The sequence below is a fragment of the Bos javanicus genome, chromosome 7 (genome assembly GCF_032452875.1).
Source record: "Bos javanicus breed banteng chromosome 7, ARS-OSU_banteng_1.0, whole genome shotgun sequence".
NCBI classification, from domain to species: domain Eukaryota; kingdom Metazoa; phylum Chordata; class Mammalia; order Artiodactyla; family Bovidae; genus Bos; species Bos javanicus.
Genome location: NC_083874.1, coordinates 96,162,176 through 96,185,477, shown reverse-complemented (window position 1 = coordinate 96,185,477; position 23,302 = coordinate 96,162,176). Strand labels below are relative to the sequence as shown.

General features: G+C 39.2%; 1 protein-coding gene across 1 annotated transcript; it reads left to right on the top strand.

Moving 5' to 3' along the window:
• The first annotated feature begins 1,543 nt into the window (after positions 1 to 1,543).
• On the top strand, positions 1,544 to 23,284 carry RIOK2 (RIO kinase 2). Its single transcript, XM_061424459.1, has 10 exons — positions 1,544 to 1,708; positions 4,560 to 4,698; positions 5,798 to 5,914; positions 11,263 to 11,438; positions 14,308 to 14,396; positions 16,508 to 16,699; positions 18,202 to 18,294; positions 19,037 to 19,558; positions 20,604 to 20,700; positions 22,998 to 23,284. The coding sequence occupies exons 1-10, from the start codon at positions 1,643 to 1,645 to the stop codon at positions 23,160 to 23,162; spliced, it is 1,656 nt and encodes a 551-aa protein (XP_061280443.1). The 5' UTR covers positions 1,544 to 1,642; the 3' UTR covers positions 23,163 to 23,284.
• The last annotated feature ends 18 nt before the right edge of the window (positions 23,285 to 23,302 follow it).

Genomic DNA, 23,302 nt, shown 5'->3' with positions numbered 1-23,302 from the left:
AGAGACATTAATTACTTTGCTAACAAAGGTCCGTCCAGTCAAAGCTAGGGTTTTTCCAGTAGTCACGTGTGGATGTGAGAGTTGGACTATGAAGAAAGCTGAGTGCTGAAGAATTGATGCTCTTGAGAGTCCCTTGGACTGCAAGGGGATCAAACCAGTCGATCCTAAAGGAAATCAGTCCTGAATATTCATTGGAAAGACTGATGGTGGAGCTGAAACTCCCAATACTTTGGCCACCTGATGGAAAGAACTGACTCACTGGAAAAAATGCTAATGCTGGGCAAGATTGAAGGTGAGAGTAGAAGGGGGCGACAGAGGATGAGATGGTTGGATGGCATCACCAACTCCATGGACATGAGTCTGAATAGGCTCTGGGAGTTGGTGATGGACAGAGAAGCCTGGCGTGCTGCAGTCCATGCACTGCAGTCCATGCACACGACTCAGCAACTGAACTGAACTAAAAGGCTTAAAGTATAGTTCTTGAGATGAGACAAAAATGCAAACATTATCGTACAAGTTTTGTCATCCTTGTAAAAAACAGTTCAGTCAGTCAGTTCAGTCGCTCAGTCGTGTCCGATTCTTTGCAACCCCATGAACTGCAGCACGCCAGGCCACACTGTCCATCACCAACTCCCAGAGTTTACCCAAACTCATGTCCATCGAGTCGGTGATGCCATCCAGCCATCTCATCCTCTGTCGTCCCCTTCTCCTCCTGCCCCCAATCCCTCCCAGCATCAGAGTCTTTTCCAATGAGTCAACTCTTCGCATGAGGTGGCCAAAGTACTGAGTAGGCACCCTTTTTGTCCGGGTGCAAGCTGTTAACGATCCGGCTCAGGTTACATTTTTGTTTTCCTAGGGAGAAGTCCCTGGGCTTGTATCCGCAGTTCTCCGAAAGCCTTTAAATTAGGAGCTAGCCTCGGAACCTCGATAGCTCCACGGGGAACCGTCCATGTGCGCCCTTTCTCTGGAAAAGCGCGGGAGGGACGCCGACTGCAACCCCGTCCTCCCATGTCACTCCAGACCCCACTCCCAGGCAGCGCAGGCGCGCTGGGGAGTCCAGGGAGCAACTTCGACCAAGTACGCTAAGTGACGCCCGAGTTCTCTTCCACCTTGGCGGCCCGTCCTGAGCATGCGCAGGTAGACACGGACCCGATCCTGCGATTACTCTTACTGAACAGCCTTGGTTTTCCTGAATCCAGCTCAAGTTCTTTTTGTCCCTTTCTTGATGTAACTCGCTTCATCTAAAGAAGGAGTTGCTGTTTGGAGATAAAACTTGGTCTTCTCATTAAATTACCACTCTGCTCTTAAGAGGCAGGTCACGGGCCTTTCGACAGCCGGTCCTGACAGATACGAAAAAAAAAAAAATGTCGTATGATCTCGAGAACACTTAAAGGGTCAGCCAATTCAGCTGCATAACAAAATCAATTTACAAAAAGTACTCTGCTTTGTTCCATACTGTGTGCTTCATCAGGCTCAGAAGATGTTTCATTGCCCCAAGGCAGTGAGAACGGAACATCCATTTAGTGACAAGGACCTGTAGGATAAACTGCGCGTGCGCGAGCCGCCCGGCCGCGGTGAGAAGCGTGAGACCTGCGTTAATTGCGCTCCTGGTTTCCCCGGTTTGCCTGAGTTCCGGTCCGCCATGGGGAAGGTGAATGTGGCCAAGTTGCGTTACATGAGCCGGGATGACTTCAGGGTCCTGACAGCGGTAAGAAGTACCCCGTTTTTCCCCCCTTCTCTGCCCTTTTCCGCCGCGCGTGCCCTTCCTCTTGCTCCAAGTTTGCTGGGAGTTGAGCAGGGCCCTAGGCCCCCCAGAACGCAGCCGACACTGGGACTGAAGAAAAGAAGATCGGAGAGTCGGGTTTTTCAAAAGCCTTTGTCCATAATCTTTTATTTTCCCCTACTTGAAGCAAAGGCCCTCTCTTGTCCTTCTTTTCTGCTCCCCCTCTCCAGAATCACATTCCAGTCTCTGTGGCCTGGGAAGTTTCTCTGACCCCGGGCTTCTTTTTCCGACAGAGAAGGGTTTAAGACTCTTGAAGAGGATTAATTGGTAGCTGAAGAAAAGTTATGACCAACCGAGACAGCATATTAAAAGGCAGAGACATTACTTTGCCAATAAAGGTCCGACTAGTCAAAGCTACGGTTTTTCCAGTAGTCACGTATGGATATGAAAGTTGGACTATAAAGAAAGCTGAACGCGGAAAGATTGATGCTTTTGAACTGTGTGTTGGAGAAGGCTCTTGAGAGTCCCTTGAACTGCAAGGAGATCCAACCAGTCCATTCTAAAGGAGATCAATCCTGGGTGTTCATTGGAAGGACTGATGCTGAAGCTCCGGTACTTTGGCCATCTGATGTGAAGAACTGACTCATTTGAAAAGACCCTGATGCTGGGAAAGATTGAAGGCAGGAGGAGAAGGGGAGGACAGAGGTTGAGATGGTTGGATAGCGTCACCGACTCTATGGACATGAGTTTGAGTAAACTCCGGGAGTTGGTGATGGACAGGGAGGCCTGGCATGCTGCAGTGCACGGGATCGCAAAGATTTGGACAGGACTGAGCGACTGAACTGAATTGCATTTCCTACTCACAAACTCAGTCACATAACATTCCTTCAGTTTCATTCAATCAACACATACTTAACGGATTTTTAGTAAGGTTTTAGGGAATTGCAGAGGGTACAGGACAGATAAGGAGACAAGTCATCCAGTAAACGAATAAATAAGAGGGATATCAGGTAAAAAGTGCTATGAAGATGATAAGAGGATAATAAAATAGAAACTCAGCATAATGGGGACAAGGGGGCTGAATACTGTTTTTAAACTGTTCAGTCAGACAAGACTGCCTGAGTGCAAGAATTTTGTCTGGTTTTTAAAAGTTTCTGGCACTTGGTAGGTACTGAATAAGTATTTGCTAAGTGAAAGAAAGAATGGGGGGCGGGCATAATAGCTCAATAGAAAGGAGCCGGCAGAGTAAAGTCCTTGCAAAGAATTGAAGGGAGAGGAAACTGCAGTGGTTAAGTGCGAAGACCCGGAAGCAGGAACAATTTTTGAGGAATAGAAAGGCCAGGGTGGCTGGAGTATAGTAAGTAAGAAGCTGAAGAGGTGGAGAAGGTGGGAGCCAGATAATATGCTATAGATATAGAGCCATACAGGCTTGGTAAAGAATTTGGAATAAATTCTAAGTATAGGGGAGCCCCTGAATTTTATAGTCTTAGTCTTACAGCACAAAGATCAACACATAGATTAGGCATTTGCAGAATAAAACACCTTAATTTAGGAGCTGTTATCTTTTGCTTAAATAGGCAAATCCTTAAGGACTAAACTGTAAAATGCAAATTCATTGTAAAATTTGGAAGACAATTTTCTGCCCTCCCATAGATTCTGAAATTCAGCTAGACTTCCTCTAAATACCTACTGTCAAAAGATACCTTTGTTCTCTACTTGCTCAGCGTGTTAACTCATCCCTTAATGCCTCTGTCAGAAGTAGGGGAGTCAAAGAGAATTTTAGAGAAACAGTACAAAACATGGAAGGTGAATTAAGTTTAAAGTGTGAGTTTTGGTTGGGACATCAGAACGATGCCAGATTTCTCTTCCAAAAATTGATTTTTGCAATTCTTAAGTTCTTTTTGAAGCTCACCAAGGAGTGGCCTACTTGTTAAAATATTTCAGTCTCACTTGAGACTTACCAGTCTTGATATAGGTGACCACCTTTCCTTGACCTTCTTCCTTTTATTTCTCTGGTACCTCCTATGTCAGTAATCATACTTTGACTGGCTGTCCTTAACCTTTTGGTGTGAATTCCCACCCAAGTTCTGTCCCTAATCCCTCCTTTTTCTCCCATTATATTCTTGTTTAATGATCACACCCTTTCATGACTGTATCTCTTCATCAAATAATTAACAGTTTTTTTCCTGTAGTTATTACTTCATTCCCGAGTGCAGGTCACCCTTTCCAGTTTTCCTTAAAACATCTTCATTTGAAGTATCTTCTATGAAGGACCTTCCAACACCTCAAGCTCAGTGTGCTCAAGTAGAATTAAGTAGCTTTATCTACCTCCTCACTCCTTTCCCAAACTTCATTAAAATAATGATTATTAATGTCTTGAAACTTGTCCTTCCTCTTCTTTTACTTTCACTCTTCATTGACTTTACCATTCCCTATCAAGTGCCAGTCTCTCCCATACTAATTTCTTTAATTCTTTCCCTTCACTACCATCACCTCTTCCCTATTCTGGCTTCTGTCTTCTCTGACTTAGACCGTTGTCTTTGTTCTCCAGTATACCACCTCTAGTTTTTGCCTTCCCTAAACTGCTTTGCATATTCCTGCTAAATTAATGTCCTTAAAGCAACACTTTTCATGAATTTCCCTTGACTAAACATCTTCATGAGTTTTCTGCTTTCATTATTATAAAATATGACTAGGGAAGGTAATAATTGTGTCTCACAATTGGTTCCGGAACTGCGTGGTCAGAGAAGTTTGAAAAAGTTAAGTTTTTAACAAGGTTTTGATAGACAACAACTCTATATTGGTTATGATTACATTTTGATTTCTTCAATTTCAGGTTGAAATGGGCATGAAGAACCATGAAATTGTTCCCTGCAGTTTGGTTGCTTCTATAGCTAGCCTTAAACATGGTGGTTGTAATAAAGTCTTAAGAGAACTAGTAAAACATAAACTCATAGCTTGGGAGCGAACCAAAAGTAAGTATTTGAGGCACCATTTGTGATTTTCCATGTAATTGGCTTCCCTCAGAGCAGGTATTCCAAAAGGCAGATAGAAGTTGTCAGGCTAAGAAATAAGAAAGCACTAGACCTAGAACTGACACAGCAGACTTTTACCATGTTCTGCTCAGAGCAATCACCAGGCCCCCGCAGATCAAAGAAGTTAGAGAAATAACTTCTACTTCCTGATAAGGGATCAGGAAGTTCCAGGTGCAGAAGAGCAAGTAGGATAGAGATACTGTTGCTACTGTCTTGGGAAAGTACAGTCTGCCAAAGGACTCTAGAGCATTACCTCTCAAACCATCATGGTGAGGGATGAGTTCTCCTTTCTACCTTTATAAAGGATCCATAGCTTTATAAAATAATATAAGTACTAGAAAGATCAGAATACAGGTGCATATTCCTTCTTGTTACACTTAAAGACAAAATAATTTTATAATATTGATACAAAAGTATTTTAACTGAAACACTTAATTTCAGTTTGTATAGGGCTTCCCTGGTAGCTCAGTTTAGGTAAAGTATCTGTCTGCAATGCAGGAAACCCCAGTTCAATTCATGGGTTGGGAAGATGTGCTGGAGAAGGGATAGGCTACCCACTCTGGTATTCTTGGGCTTCCCTGGTGACTCAGCTGGTACAGAATCTGCCTGCAATGTGGGAGACCTGGGTTTGATCCCTGGGTGGGGAAGATGCCCTGGAGAAGGGAAAGGCTACCCGCTCCAGTATTCTGGCCTGGAGAATTCCATAGACTGTATAGTCCAAGGGGTCGCAAAAAGTTAGACACAACTGAGACAAACTGATACAAAAATTTTTTAACTTAACCACTTAATTTCAGTTTGTATAACTTGTCACAGACTAGTAACAAGCATTTATAGACTGGTGTCAGTCTGTAGATTACCATTTGAGTAACACTGCTCTAGAGAAGAAATAAAAATTACAAGAAATGCCAAAACTCATAAGAGTAGGTAACCAGTCTTTTTCCAGCTAAGACTTCCCAGGTTTAAATTCTTCTCTTGACATGATGTGACTTGATGGTACGATATAACTAAAATATGATCTTTCTCATTTGATTTTGTCTAGCTGTCCAGGGCTATCGGTTGACAAACGCAGGCTACGATTACCTAGCTTTGAAAACACTGTCTTCTAGACAGGTGGTTGAGTCTGTTGGAAACCAGATGGGTGTCGGCAAAGAATCTGGTAAGTGCTCATAGTACTACTGAGTGCATTATTTGCTTTAGTTTATATTTCCCTTTGAAAAGGATTCATCTTTTTAATTTTCTATTTTTCTAACTAAACAGTAAATCGAAAAGTTGTTTGGAAGCAATATGGATTTTGAAATTACCCTTAGTTCGGTAAATTGTTTTTCCCTAAGTCTATCACTGAAAGTTCAGTTACACCAAGAATTAGTTTTCCTATACTAACTGAAATCTTTGGCAAAAACTTTATCTTTTCTTACTTTAATATCTGAAAAACTGGACATTGGTAATAACTTTTAAAAATACTACAAGGAAGTTCTAAAAACCACATTTTTTCATAACAGCAGTATGGTCAACAAGGCAAAGTTAAGTACGTGTAGAACACAGAAAAAAATTCTGAAATAGCATTAAAGAAATACTTATGTATTAGTTTTTTATGTATGATAAAAATAAAGAACAGAGGATGGTTTTCTTTATGACGTGCTCTCTTATACACTGCTTTTTGTCCTACATAGTTTATCCTGTATAGTTACCTAATTTAAACTGAGACAGCAAAAAAATTAGAAGCAAAAGAACTATTAGAAAACCTAATTCAAAGGAGGTTGTTTTGGTTACTTCATGTGGTTTGCATGTCTAGTATATTATTATCCAAACTATTTATGTTTAATAAGGCTTCCCAGGTGGTATGAACTTCCCTGGTGGCTCAGCAGTAAAGAATCTGCCTGTCAGTGCAAGAGATTCAGGTTCAATTCCTGGGCCAGGAAGATACCCTCTCATAGGAAATGGCAACCCACTCCAGTATTTTTACCTGGAAAATTCTGTGGAAAGAGGAGCCTGGTGGGCTGCAGTCCATTGGGTTACAAAGAGTCAGAGGTGACTGAGCACACACACAATCAAGTTAATACTAGATTCCTAAATGTGAGAAGGTATGTAGATGTGTATAAAATGCTGTAATGAAACACTTTTTTTGAGATACACTTGCTCTTAAATGTTTTTTATGTCCAGTTTTTTCAATCCAAAAAAATGGCTTTTTTTTTTTTTTTAAGAACTTCATTACTTGCAAAATGATGAAGTACAGAAGAGAGTACAATGAAAAGGGAATCTTAACTCTTAACCCAGGTCTCCATCTCCTGTTATTACTTCTCAAAGCTATTCAGTTCACTTCAGTTCAGTTCAGTCACTCAGTCATGTCCGACTCTGCGACCCCATGAATCGCAGCACTCCAGGCCTCCCTGTCCATCACCAACTCCCGGAGTTCACTCAGACTCACGTCCATCGAGTCAGTGATGCCATCCAGCCATCTCCTCCTCTGTCGTCCCCTTCTCCTCCTGCCCCCAATCCCTCCCAGCATCAGAGTCTTTTCCAATGAGTCAACTCTTCACATGAGGTGGCCAAAGTACTGAAGTTTCAGCTATTACTGTTTATTTAATATCCTATATGTCCTAGAAATATTCTGTATGAATACAAGTATATAATGTTCTGAGGATGGATGTATCTTTTATAATCATAGGTGAAAGCAAGCAGTCCTTAACAATTCTACACCTTGATTTTTTTCCCTTTAGTGCATCCATGACATTTCATATCAGCATAGATGTCTTCCTCATAATTGTCAAGTATTACATTCTTAGAAATATTAGAGCTAAACTTGGGTACATTAAGAATTTTGGTATTACCAAATTTCCTCCAATTTGTGTCAATTTATAATCTCACCAACATGAGAGAGAGGCTGTTTGTCTCATGAGTAATTAGGACATGTTCTAAATGTTAGTAATAGAATTTTTATGACAAGATCTGCTCCATTCTGATTACTTTAGGATTATATTCTGACACTCAGTATTTATTCACTGAAACAGTTTAAGAATTGAATTTCACATTGCTGAAAAGGAAGGGTTTTTTGGTTTTCTAATTTTTTTTTTTTTTTTTTGGCCTCACCTCACAGCATGTAGAACTAGCTCACAGCCAGTCAAAGTGTAGAGTCTTAACCACTGGACCACTGGGGAAGTCCCATGTTGTAAAGGAAGATGTTATTAATCCTTTCTCATACAGTTCAGTTCAGTCGCTCAGTCGTGTCCGACTCTTTGCAACCCCATGAATTACAGCATGCCAGGCCTCCCTGTCCCTCACCAACTCCCGGAGTTCACTCAGACTCACGTCCATCGAGTTAGTGATGCCATCCAGCCAACTCATCCTGTGTCGTCCCCTTCTCCTCCTGCCCCCAATCCCAACCAGCATCAGAGTCTTTTCCAATGAGTCAACTCTTCGAATGAGGTGGCCAAAGTACTGGAGTTTCAGCTTTAGCATCATTCCTTCCAAAGAAATCCCAGGGCTGATCTCCTTCAGAGTGGACTGGTTGGATCTCCTTGCAGTCCAAGGGACTCTCAAGAGTCTTCTCCAACACCACAGTTCAAAAGCATCAATTCTTCGATACTCAGCTTTCTTCACAGTCCAGCAACTCTCACATCCATACATGATCACAGGAAAAACCATAGCCTTGACTAGACGAACCTTTGTTGGCAAAGTAATGTCTCTGCTTTTGAATATGCTACCTAGGTTGGTCATAACTTTTCTTCCAAGGAGTAAGTATCTTTAAATTTCATGGAAGCAGTCACCATCTGCAGTGATTTTGGAGCAAAAAAAATAAAGTCTGACCCTGTTTCCACTGTTTCCCCATCTATTTCCTATGAAGTGATGGGACCAGATGCCATGATCTTCGTTTTCTGAATGTTGAGCTTTAAGCCAACTTTTCTCCTCTTTCACTTTCATCAATAGGCTTTTTAGTTCCTCCTCATTTTCTGCCATAAGGGTGGTGTCATCTGAATATCTGAAGTTATTGATATTTCTCCCGGCAATCTTGATTCCAGCTTGTGCTTTCTTCCAGTCCAGCATTTCTCATGATGTACTCTGCATATAACTTAAATAAGCAGGGTAACAATATACAGCCTTGACATACTCCTTTTCCTATTTGGAACCAGTCTGTTGTTCCATGTCCAGTTCTAACTGTTGCTTCCTGACCTGCATACAGATTTCTCAAGAGGCAGATCAGATGGTCTGGTATTCCCATCTCTTTCAGAATTTTCCACAGTTTATTGTGATCCACACAGTCAAAGGCTTTAGTATAGTCAATAAAGCAGAAATAGATGTTTTTCTGGAACTCTCTTGCTTTTTCGATGATCCAGCGGATGTTGGCAATTTGATCTCTGCTTCCTCTGCCTTTTCTAAAACCAGCTTGAACATCTGGAAGTTCACGGTTCACGTATTGCTGAAGCCTGGTTGGAGAATTTTGAGCATTACTTTACTAGCATGTGAGATGAGTACAACTGTGCGGTAGTTTGAGCATTCTTTGGCATTGCCTTTCTTTGGGATTGGAATGAAAACTGACCTTTTCCAGTCCTGTGGCCACTGCTGAGTTTTCCAAATTTGCTGGCATACTGAGTGCAGCACTTTCACAGCATCATCTTTCAGGATTTGAAATAGCTCAACTGGAATTCCATCACCTCCACTAGCTTTGTTTGTAGTGGTGCTTTCTAAGGTCCACTTGACTTCACATTCCAGGATATCTGGCTCTAGGTGAGTGATCACACTATCGTGATTATCTGGGTCATGAAGATCTGTTTTATACAGTTCTTCTGTACATTCCTACCACCTCTTCTTAATATCTTCTGCTTCTATTAGGTCCATACCATTTCTGTCCTTTATCGAGCCCATCTTTGCATGAAATGTTCCCTTGATATCTCTCATTTTCTTGAAGAGATCTCTAGTCTTTCCCATTCTGTTGTTTTCCTCTATTTCTTTGCATCGATCGCTGAGAAAGGCTTTCTTATCTCTTCTTGCTATTCTTTGGAACTCTGCATTCAGATGCTTATATCTTTCCTTTTCTCCTTTGCTTTTCACTTCTCTTCTTTTCACAGCTATTTGTAAGGCCTCCCCAGACAGCCATTTTGCTTTTTTGCATTTCTTTGCCATGGGGATGATCTTGATCCCTGTCTCCTGTACAATGTCACGAACCTCAGTCCATAGTTCATCAGGCACTCTATCTATCAGATCTAGGCCCTTAAATCTATTTCTCACTTCCACTGTATAATCATAAGGGATTTGATTTAGGTCATACCTGAATGGTCTAGTGGTTTTCCCTACTTTCTTCAATTTAAGTCTGAATGTGGTAATAAGGAGTTCATGATCTGAGCCACAGTCAGCTCCTGGTCTTGTTTTTGTTGACTGTATAGAGCTTCTCCATCTTTGGCTGCAAAGAATATAATCAGTCTGATTTCGGTGTTGACCATCTGGTAATGTCCATGTGTAGAGTCGTCTCTTGTGTTGTTGGAAGAGGGCGTTTGCTATGACCAGTGCATTTTCTTGGCCAAACTCTATTAGTCTTTGCCCTGCTTCATTCCGTATTCCAAGGCCAAATTTGCCTGCTACTCCAGGTGTTTCTTGACTTCCTACTTTTGCATTCCAGTCCCCTATAATGAAAAGGACATCTTTTTTGGGTGTTAGTTCTAAAAGGTCTTGTAGGTCTTCATAGAACCGTTCAACTTCAGCTTCTTCAGCGTTACTGGTTGGGGCATAGACTTGGATTACTGTGATATTGAATGGTTTGCCTTGGAAATGAACAGAGATCATTCTGTCATTTTTGAGATTGCATCCAAGTACTGCATTTCGAACTCTTGTTGACCTTGATGGCATGGTCAGAATGTGGTCCACTGGAGACGGGAATGGCAAACCATTTAAGTATTCTTGTCTTGAGAACCCCATGAGCAGTATGAAAAGGCAAAATGATAGTATACTGAAAGAGGAACTCTCCAGGTCAGCAGGTGCCCAATATGCTACGGGAGATCAGTGGAGAAATAACTCCAGAAAGAATGAAGGGATGGAGCCAAAGCAAAAACCATACCCAGCTGTGGATGTGACTGGTGATAGAAGCAAGGTCCGGTGCTGTAAAGAGCAATATTGCATAGGAACCTGGAATGTTAGGTCCATGAATCAAGGCAAATTGGATGTGGTCAAACAAGATGGCAAGAGTGAACGTCAACGTTCTCATACATGTAGGACGCTAAAGAACAATTAGATGTATTCCCACTAAATTGAATTGAGCATTAAATACCTTTGGAAGCAATAACTTTTGCTTTGGAAGCAATAACTTTGCTCCCCTGTTTTCTTTGTAGTAGGTATTAATACATGTCATCACTTTGAATTGTAACTAAACTAAAATAAAAATATTTTGCTGAATAAGTATTTCGAGTTATTAAGAAAGATAAAATTTGGTACAACTAAAATGAAAGTTAGAAAATTAGAATTGATTAAACTTACTGGAATAAAAATATAATTATCCTTTTAAAATTTTGATTTTAGATATTTACATCGTTGCAAATGAAGAAGGGCAGCAGTTTGCATTAAAGCTTCACAGACTGGGAAGAACCTCCTTTCGAAATCTGAAAAACAAGCGTGATTACCATAAACACAGGCATAACATGTCTTGGCTTTATTTATCTCGTCTCTCTGCCATGAAAGAATTTGCTTATATGAAGGTACTTTTAATTAATTTTAAATTATTAACCAAACAGTATGTGTAGTTAAAAGGCTGTAGTGACACGCATCAGTCCGTGGCCTCCATATCTCCCTACTGCCTGTCACAGTCCTTACAGTCACTTTGAACTGTTTTGACTATTTCTGTTATTTGTTTTTCTGGTGGTTTCCTTCTATGCAAAGGTGTTTTTAGCTGTTATAAATGCATAAAGGCAATTTTTATGCAGCAATGTTAACAAGGTAGAGTAGCCTAAAATAATTAATGATATAAATGTGTGTGTGTGAATGTATATCTGTTCAGTGTATATATGTATGTCTGTCTCTAGTTAAAAACATCAGATAGTTACCTTCTTTGGAGACCTTAGTGTCTCAGATAGTTGACTACTATTTTTTCCCCACAATGGAATAAATGTTAATTTATGAATTTGTATGTATATTAGAAATGGTAAAAATCTTAGTTTTTAACCCTTAACCTTTCAAAATAAGTTCATATAGATTTATTAAATATCTTTAAAAATAACCAAGTTAATTGTCTTCACTAGTAAATTAAAAAGTAACTGCATTTTTATTATTCTCTCCAGTAGGATTTATTTGTTATAACTTTAAAAAATTTTTGAATTATTAAGAGTTGTATGACCTGTATCATGAGGGAAGAATCCTCAAGGCAGTATAAAGAAGTGCTACTAATATCATACATACTCTGTTTTTTGTCTTATACCAATGGTTTATGTCCTGTGACCACAAACCATTACTCATCAGTAATGTGAGTAAGCAGTTTGGTAGGAATTGTTACACATTTCCCCCAAACTATATTAAATGTTTTCTTGGTGTGTTTATAGGAAGATACAGGAATAGAGTCTGGTTGTACATAAATATGTTTCGTAAGTTTATTCCCTCTTTTCCCAAATAAAAGTAAAATTGAGCTTTAACTTAAGGGTTATGGCACAGGGCTAAACCACTGTGACATTAGTTAAAGTTGTTATATACTTGTGAGCCGTCAAGGCTCAAATCCAAAACCATTTGGATTTAAAAATAAAAAATATACAACCAAGCAGACAGTCACTGGGGAGTGGGAAGTAGTTCAGTTCCTGTCTGAGGAGGATAGGAAAGAGTAGACAGCCTCATAAAAGTAACCCTGTTAAGCATACACTGAGTGTCGGCTATGTGCCTGCCTCTCTGTTAAGGATTTTGCAGCGTAGGAGAAGGAGGGTGGAAGTGAACAGTGAATACCAAAGGAGTAACAGTCTGTCTTAAAATTAGGAAGGTAACATAAACACACACCTGGAGCCTATTACAGAGTGAAGTAAGTCAGAAAGAGAGATACAAATGTCATATACTAATGCATATATATGGATTCTAGAAAGATGGTGCTGATGAATTTATTTGCAGGGCAGCAATGGAGAAACAGACATAGAGAACAGACTTACAGACTAGGGAAAGGGGAGGAAGGAGGGGGTGAGATGCATGGAGGGAGTAACTTGGAAACTTACATTACCATATGTAAAGTAAATAGCCAGGTGGGAATTTGCTGTGTGTCTCAAGGAACTCAAACAGGAGCTCTGTAACAATCCAGAAGGGTGGGATGGCGAGGGAGATTGGAGGGAGGGAAGGGGACAGGGGTGTACCTACGGCTGATTCTTGATGTTTGAGAGAAAACAAAATTCTGTAAAGCAATTACCCTTCAATTAAAAAATAGAGTAAAAAACAGTTTAAATGTCAAATCATGTTGAGTTTAGAGAAACTTCTGTAGAGTAGAATACATAGAGTAGAAGGAGGTTTCTTGAATGGGAGTTCATATGATTTGTCTATAAGGAAAAGACAAGACAGTATACTTTTCCAAAGAAGCCAGAATGACCAAGACATGGATGTGAGCATGAGCCATGGGTGTATGGTAACAGTCACTGAGGTGGCTGTACGACCGCACTCTAGAGTGTTTATTGGACAGAGTATTGAAGAGAACTAGGACTGGATTAAGTGGATTAAAGAGTTTTGAAAACTAGGAAAAATTATTCAGACTGAAATCAATGTTTACAGCGTTGTAGGTTTTTTTAAAATGGAGCATTGACACACGCATCTTAGTTGGTACTGGTACACTGAAGAAAGGTTTGGTGTGCAGAGCTAGAACCATTGTTGATGTGGTTGGGGTAACAATGACAAAGCCCTGTTAGAAATGGCAGCATTCCAAATGGCAGAATACAGAAAACCAAGATATTTTGAAGGAAGTAATAACAACACGACTTTGAAAGCAGTAGGATAGGAAAAGTGAAGCATAGGGAGAAAAATGAATTTATGAATGGTAGGTAGTAACATTTGACTCATACTACCGGTGTCTGTGACCACAGTGACTCTTTGTCACACGATAGATTGATACTGTGGTCTGAAGAGAAAAGTCAGTGCTCTATAAAGTAAAATGTCCAGTGTCCTGAAATATTTCATTTCTTGATACACCAGAAGACAGTATTTCCTAAAACACAATTTATTTCCATTTGAATTCTTTAAGCACATTCCAGTAAATGACAGAAACTTACAAAATAGAAGAGGACATACATATCCTAAGAGACTAAACTTCTTGAAGGCAGAGACATTTTCACACTCACTTTTGTAACCATAGCACAATGTATATTTGGTAAATGTTCAATAAATGAATGTTTGGTTAAAAAAAATGAATTGCAAAACTGATTTCCAATTTTATTTTTATGTACAGCTCATCCTGTGCTGTGAATAAGCCATACATAATCAGGTGTTAACTATAATTTTGTGAAGGTTATGATTTTTTTTCCCCCCTGGTTTTGGACGGGTACACTTAACTTTATTGTTCCCTAAAAATTAATGACCTCTTCATTACTTTTTACCTGTTTTGCTATATTTTAGGCATTGTATGAAAGGAAATTTCCAGTTCCAAAGCCAATTGATTATAATCGCCATGCAGTGGTCATGGAACTCATAAGTGGCTATCCTCTGTAAGTATTTATTATTCTTAAAACCGTGAGTTCTAATAAATAGTTGTAAGGTTCAGTTTTTTTTAAATAAGTTTTTTTCACTAAATGCAGTATGACTTCGGGGAGGTTAGAAATTAACAAAAAGCAGTAGACTTAAAGGCAAATTGAAAACTCAGTTTCATTCTGATAATGTGGATTTTTATTAACAATCTAGTGTGTGCCAAGCACTGTTCAAGGCACCGCAATAAACAAAGTCCCTGTCCTCACAGAGCTTACGTTCTGATGAAAGGAAACTTGCAATAAATAGGTGAACAAGGAATTATATGATACATCAGAGAGTGGTGAATGCTATGGATAAAAATAAAGTAAGGGTAAGTGGGACAAGAAATATTGAGATGGATGTGGAAGGCTGGGATGATCAGAAGAGTTCTCATTGGTAAAGGGACTTTTCAGCAGAATCCTGAAAGAAGCGAAAGAAGAAATGATGCAGATATCTAAGTACATTCTAGGCAGAGAAAAGAGCAAAAGTCCTGAGATGGGAGCATACCTTTATGTTCAGGGAACAGTGAGGAGCCACTGTGGCTGGAGCTGAGTGAGTCAGGGAGAAAATTGTGAGTGATGAGATCGGAGAGGCAGCGGATTATTGTGGTAGATAGGATATATTTAAATATGAAAGAAAGGAAGTGTTAGTTGCTCAGTCATGTCGGACTCTTTGCAGCCCTATGGACTATAGCTTGCCAGGCTCCTCTGTCCGTGGAATTCTCCAGGCAAGAATTCTGGAGTGGGCTGCCATTCCCTTCTCCAGGGGATCTGCCTGACACAGGGATCGAACCCAGATCTCCTGCATTGCAGGTGGATTCTTTACCATCTACCAGGACTACCAGGGAAGCCCAACATTGAGTAACTTTAAGGTTGCTTTGATACACTTCTGTTTCCTCACATGACTGCCATTGAGACAATATTACAGGGACTATTTTGTTTGAGACAGGAAACAATTGGAGGATTATTTTGGTGGCAATGACAGTACTAACCACTGACTGCCAGGGAATTCTCTGCCATTGGAGGAGTTTTGAATTGAGAAGAGATATGATCTGATTAATACTGTAATGGGATCACTCTGGCTGCTGTATTGAAAATAGACTAAAGGAAGACTAGGACAGGATTAGGAAGAAAAGTTAGGAGATTATCACCATCCTTGAAAGAGATGATGGTAGTCTAGATCAGAATGGTAGATGTGAAGGTGAGGGAACATTGTCAGATTCTGGATGAGTTTTACAGTTAGGGCCTACATGATTTGTTTGAGATTAGATGTTGATAAGAAGGAAGTGGCAAATAAAGATCTGGGGCCTGAATAGTGAATTACTTAGAGGGATAAAGTTGCCAGTTATAGAAATGGGAAAGGCTGCAGGAAGACAGTTGGGAGTTAGAGAGTAGGGCAGAATCAGAGGTTCACTTGGGGACATGGTAAGTTAGAGATGCCTAGAAGCTCAGGGAAAGTCTAGATTGAAGTCTGTGAATGAGATCAAGAATGGTTAAGACAGTAGGTTTTAGGATTAGACTTTGAGGAGCTCCAAAATTTATAAGTCAGGGAAAGGCTGAAAAACTAGCTAAAAAGACTAAGAAGGAATGATCAGTGCAGAAAGAGGACAGCCTTAAGAGTTAGTAGGCCAAGGGTCAAGTGAAAGGATATGCTTCATAGACCGGGAAGGGATTAGCTAATAGACCAGATTATGATGACAGTCAAGAACTGACCGTTGGATATGGCAAGTCATTTGGAAGTCATTGGTAGTTTTGACAGGAGCTATTTTATTGGAGCAGGATGGATGAAAGCCTGTTTGAAATGGGTTCATTAGAATGGGAGGGAAAAAATTGGATAAAGCACAACTAGAGGAGTTTGGTTATAAAGAATGTGGAACAAAGAATGTGTATAATAGTGGAAAGAAGATGTAGATTGGAGTGGGTTGTAGCTTTTTTTTTTTTTTTAAATAAGAGGTATTATGTCTATATACAGATAGGAATGAAGAGAGGCTAGAGAGGCTTGAAATGGAAATAATATTTATATGTAAATACACCCATGCTTGCTTTAATTAAAATTTTGAATGATGACAAATGAACCATTTCCATACTTTCAGATGTCAAATACACCATGTTGAAGATCCTGCATCAGTATATGATGAAGCTATGGAACTAATTGTTAAACTTGCAAATCACGGACTGATTCATGGAGATTTCAATGAATTCAATCTCATTTTGGATGAAGATGACCACATTACCATGATCGATTTTCCACAGATGGTTTCAACTTCTCATCCCAATGCTGAATGGTATACTCTGGACGTGGCTGTGTTTATGTGTGCTGCAGTCATTTTTTAATTTATTCTTAACTTTTCAGCCTTGTCATACTGCCATTTGGGTTAATAACTGTTTTGAAGTGGCTGATAAGGATATCAAAGTGCTAGGATCTTTCCACCTAAGAACTTTTCTTACTCAGTATTTTAAAGGGGGGGGGGGGATGCACATTGATCCAGTTTTAAAATTAATTTATTCATTAAAATAATATTGTTTATTAGAAGTCTGAAGAAACTGTTTACTTTTATAAATCGTCAAAAGAATTTGAATTACTCTTGTGAGTTGACAGACTTGCAAAAGTCAAACTTTCTTAGCAATGGAACTATCTATCCAAACAAACTTTGGGGTAAAACCCCAATTTTTAAAACAAAAGCCTGTTCAGCAGTAGGGACACAGAAGGGAGGACCCTGGACACCATCCTTTCTGCCTTTTTCTGCTTTTCTCTCTGTTGCATAGTTGCCTCCAAGAGGATTTCACCCAGCATAATTTAATAATTTTTTATGGCCTTAATGAAAGTTGTGGCTTTATACTAAACCTCAGTTACCAGACAGATAATGATACTACCTCCTATCATTTTTAGCTTTTATTTTGTTAAGAGAAAGGAATTCACGTAAAACCTCATCCTGACACAGGGCAGAATCGATTTATATACTGTGGTAATCTTATTTCTCACATTACTTGACCATCTAAACAAGCCCAATTGTGAAATATGACAGAACATTTTCCTTTATGTGTTTGTATTCCATGATGCAATTGAGCATAATCAAATTAAGGTTGAGTATTTTTTCTCCTGTTCTCTCAATTCCATGTCATCCTGTCTCTCAATTCTCCCTTTCTGGACACCTTCTAGAGAATTTAATCTGTTCCTGCTATTTTATGGTTACCTAAAAAGCACCCTGATACTCAGAGGTCCTTCTACTCCCAGAGTAAGGTGTCTTCAAATTATTATTTATAAGCCATAGCATTATTAATCTCTTATAGATGTTTACTGCATATTAGCTAATGGGTAATAAAGATAATATAACCATAACATTCATTAGTCCCCAAACTTTTCCTTCTGAGTCACTAGTCTGTTTTTGTCTTCAACTTTCCCGGTTGACTAGAGGTTCTAGTGAACACAGCTGATGGGAACTATAACTAGACAGACTGAAAAGTAGAAATTGGCCCCCAAACTGCAGGCCTGTATCTTTTCCTTGTTTCGTATGTGTATCTGTCACAGTATGGGGGAACCTTGGGTTTATTCTAACCGTAGGAACTGGGTGCCCTTGACAGCTTATAGTCCTTGTTAGTTCCTCTGCTTTTAGTTTTAGTTTTTCAGATACTGACAACTGATTTATTTTTCTTTTGAGTAACATCCTTTTCTCTTTCATGTAAGGATAAGAGTGTCATAACAAATAGCAGAGATGTTGTCATTGGCTAATAAGGAAAAAGATGAGCAACAAAGTCTGTATAAAAAAAATGATTCTTGCTTTTGCAGGTATTTTGACAGAGATGTGAAATGCATTAGAGATTTCTTCATGAAACGTTTCAGCTATGAAAGTGAGCTTTTCCCAACCTTTAGTGATATAAGGTTTGTACACTGTATTGGATAAAATGATAGAATTCTGTTAAAATACCTGATTTATTTACTTAGAAGTTAATGCTTTAATCTAAAAGTTTTTCAAATAGTGACCTGTGGTACATTATAATCATTGTTCAGTATCACTGCTGGTAATATACAAATGAAACTTAAAAACTATGCTTCCCTGTGGTCCATTAACCTTACTGAATTTGGAAGAGGAACATAGTTTCTTATAAATTCAAGAACTCTTATTCAATAGTGGATGCTCTGTGAAGAACGCATTTTTAAGGAATATAGTCAAGTGTTTATCAGAAATGTGTTTTTCCTTTATTCACTGTAGAAACTATCTTTAATTGATTCATGGAACATAATTCTCACAGCCAAATTTTCTCATTTTATATGCTCAATTAAGATGCTGTTTTCTGATTTGGGATGATTGACCTAACTTAAAATTGTTAGCCCCCTCTGAAAGTTAATTTATTAAGTCAGTATGCACTGAAATGTCTCTAATTTTTCTAATATCTGTTGCTCTTCGCAGTCCTTTTATTCTTAAATGACAAGTAACATATGTCTTTTATATTTGTGTACTTAAGTGATTTAAGTATTACCTTTTAGCCAGAGAAAAACCTTTAAAATCTATAAACTGTTAAACTCATTTGAGAGTCATGATTCATCCGAATACTAAATACACTTGCCCATGTCAGGTGGATTTTTTTCTCTCTCCTAAATGCGTAACATTCTTTTTTCCTAGGAGGGAGGATTCTCTTGACGTAGAGGTTTCTGCCAGCGGCTACACGAAGGAGATGCAGGCAGACGACGAACTGCTTCACCCAGCAGGTCCAGAGGATAAAAATACAGAAACAGAGGAGAGATCTGACTTCCCATTTTCTGACGAAGAGATGTCAGAAAGAGCCAGGGATTGTAGATCAGAAAATGAAGGTGGACGGAACTGTGCAGCTGAATCAGTTGACTGCTGTTGCAGGTCATTTGAAAACCTTGAGCAAATAAAGGAAGAGAGTTTGTCAGAGGACAGTGCTGATGCACACAGATTCGAAATGACTGAATTCAGTCAAGCTTTAGAAGAAATAGAAGGGCAGGTTGTTGAAAAGAGTTCTGTAAGTGAATTTTCCAGGGAGAACAGATGTGAACGTGACGCCAGGCAAGATGGTGAGACAGGTCAAGGTGGAATCCTTGTGGGCCCTGAGGAGGATGAAGATGAGTGTCCTCATCTGATTGCCTTGTCATCGTTGAGCAAAGAATTCAGGCCTTTCAGGTATAGGTTTTTGTTGATTGTATTTTCACTTTAATCTGGAGACCTATTCTTTGATTCTGGTAAATGAGTACTTTTTTCAAATGGCATGCCAGCTGTATTCTGCATCGGTATGTGCAGATAGCTCAGTCAGTAGAGCATCCTTTTAATCTGAGGGTGCAGGGTTCAAGTTCCTGTTCGGGTGCAACGTTCCTTTAGGGCTTCCTTGGTAGCTCAGCTGGTAAAGAATCCGCCTGCAATGCAGGAGACCCCAGTTCAATTCCTGGATCGAGAAGATCTGCTGGAGAAGGGATAGGCTACCCACTCCAGTGTTCTTGGGCGTGGCTCAGCTGGTACAAATCTGCCCGCAATGTGGGAGACCTGGGTTTGATCCCTGGGTTGGGAAGATCCCCCGGAGAAGGGAAAGGCTACTCACTCCAGTATTCTGGCCTGGAGAATCCCATGGACTGTATAGTCCATGGGGTCGCAAAGAGTCAGATACAGCTGAGCGACTTTCACTTTCATGCACAGAATAAAAGCAAATATCACTTTTATTATTAAAATTCAAATAACCCTGTCTACCGTTGACTTGATGCTACCACATGTATTCAGTTTTAAGCAGTTTTGCCTTAAAATTCAAATGATTACTTTCAAATAATAAATTGATGAGGTTTTAGATGTATGAATTGTTTGTATTTTTAAATAATTATTCATCTAATGTATGTTTGATTAATGTATAGTCTAATAAAAATGTAGTAAGTGTGCTCTTAGTATACATACTTAAAATGAATTTTCTGTGGTACTTTGAAACTTCTGTACTTATTTGTTAATGTACAATTAAAATTACCATTACATTATTTTTCTTGTAAGATTTTTTTTTTGGACAAATTTCACATATTTGTGAATCAGCCTCAGCTTAGATAGCAAAAGATCTAAAATTTAACTTTTAGATTTGGGGTAGTTTAATGAAATGGCTTTATTTCAGAATATTGATAGTAATATTCTATAAATTAATCAAGCATAATTAACTATTAAGAATTAACTAGGTAAATTTTTATTTTATTATTAGAGATGAAGAAAATATGGAAGATACTAATCGACACAGAACAAGAACCCTGAGTGTTACTTCTGTGGGTAGTGTTTTAAGCTGTTCAACGATTCCTCCGGTAACTGTTATTCAACATTTCCAGGATGCTTACTGGGTCACTCCTGTGGGCTTCCCAGGGGGTGCTAGTGGTAAAGAACCTGCCTATCAGTGCAGGAGACATAAGTGGCAACCCACTCTGGTGTTCTTGCCTACAGAATCCCCATGGACAGGAGCCTGGCGGGCTACAGTCCACAGGGTCACAGAGCTGGACACAACTGAGCGACTGAGCACGCGCAGAACCCCACGGTCTGCAGTTGGTTGACTCTGCAGTTGCAGAGGCGCCTCTGACACAGGCGGCTGGTTCTTCACGTTGTACTCAGATTTTTGACTGTAAAGTGTGTCCATGCCCCTAACACAGCCTAACTGTTCAAGGGTCAACTATTTTATTTCCCCTTTCATCATTCTTTTTTAAATATACTAATGTGGCTTTTTTTCCCACTTGTTTTTAACATAAAAGTTAAATTTGTAAGAGTTGTAAATTGTTCTAAATTAGGACATGCATGCATAGTAGTTCATTATCTCCTTATTTTCTTTAGCTGTTTGATATATGATTATCTTACGGTCTCGCTGAAGTAAAGCACCAAGGGGAAGTTCAAGCAGAATATTTAGAAAACAAATTGATTTTTCTTAGAGCTATCCTGGAGGCCTCTGTCTGAACTCTGGTTTAAACGTGGTACATGTTCTACAGTTTTCCCAGTCTCCAATCTGTTGAGTGCTTTCTTTCCTAGTTTTATCTCTGTTCATACTGAGCTTACATTTTTATGGTACAGAATGATCTTAGGTAGTTATTTGGGTGGGTGGGGAGAGGACTTTTTATTACTAGATATGTCTTTTTATCCTATTCTCCCACCTGATTGAGAATTTAAGTGTTAGAGTTGTGATTTGGAAATAACTGACTTCAGAAGTCTGAAGGTGTTGCTCTGTTGTCTTGGTGATAAGTTAGGACACCAGGCTTATGATGCTGATCTGATTCAGGTTTCTGGTCTCTTGGGGTGAGGAACTGTGACAGTTGCCTAGTTTCCTGAGATAGAGAAAAGTCACTCCGATGTTAAACTTTCAGCCAGTCCTAACACTTTCAGTCATGAAACTTCTGCAATACCAACCAGGTGGTTCTGAAACTGTGACTTTCCTGAGACTGTATCTCATAGGGTATCAGCCTCTGTAGGAACTTGCATTCTGATTCTTGTTTCCCTTTCTCTTCTTTTACTTTTCTTCCCATTGAGAATCATCAGACTAAAATAAAGAGGGATAACTTGTTAAAGCCCGTCTGTCTAACTATGTGAAATAATCCAAAGTCTTCATTTAACTCGACTCATCCAGATTTTTACACTAATACACATACGGTCCAAGAAACACTGCATTAGGAAGACTGGTTTCCCTAGTTCTTTTTTACCTCTCACATCCATTAATCTTTACTTTTTAATGACAGATTTTTAATAAATGCTTCTTTGTGCCTAACAGAGTGAGGCATAGTAAGAAGAGCCCCTTGCTTTAATCCTTTCACCGTTCAACTTCTTTTTTTAGGAGAGGTTGGATGATGTAAGATTATATATGATTAAATAACAGGCTGAATATTCCAGAGGGGGAAAAAAAGGTTGCTGTGAAAAAAATATTCATCTTGCATGTCATTTGGCATTGGCAGCCTGTGTCTTAAGTGATAAAGAAATAATTTGAATTTATGATCATTCATCATGTGAAAACATAAATTTCTCCCAGAAACTGTATGAGGACTTTTCCATGAGTAACTCCTGCCATCGAGTCGTTTCTACACCTAAAGTTATGAAAACGCTCTTGCGTGTATTTGACCAGTACTAAATGCTTTCACACATAATTTTCTGCTGCAGAACCATGCCTACTTTTACTTAGAAAGCAAAGGAATCAGCAGGTTTTTTTGTCTTGGGGATTTTTTGGTTTTTTTGTTGGTGGTGGTTTTGTTTTCCATCTTGTTGGGTTTGGGTTTGGGGGATTTGTTAGGCCGGTTGTTTGGTTTTTCCCAGTTTTCCTAGTGACACTAGGTGGCACTATGATGATTTGTTACTCAAAAAATTGTGACTGTTCACTGCTGTACTGCTATACCCTGCTTTTTGCTGTGATCTGTATTTCGGTTAAGAATTTAATTCCTCCTGTTTTGTAGCAGTTCAGTGTTTTGTTTTATTGCTGGTTAATTTGGTATACTGTCAGTGTTTGGAACTTTTTAAACTCACGCTTTTAACAGAATTTTAAAATATTAGCAATGTAAATCTTTCTTTTATTGACCATTTACTCCTTATCAAAATGATCAGTTTTCAGTGATACTAATTCATAGTATCTTTCCAGGAATTGGTGAAACAGAAGGTGAAACGTCAGTTGACGAAACAACAAAAATCAGCTGTGAGACGACGGTTACAGAAGGGAGAAGCAAATACATTCACCAAGCAACGGCGAGAAAACATGCAAAATATTAAATCAAGTTTGGAAGCAGCTAGCTTTTGGGGAGAGTAATACATTTAAGACCTTGACTGTATTGCAAAAAGTGACTATGATCCGTTTTTAAGCCACCTTTAGTATTTTTTGGACCAAGGCAGATATATAAATAGGTAAATAAACGTTCTTTCATGGATAAACTTGGCTCATTCAATACA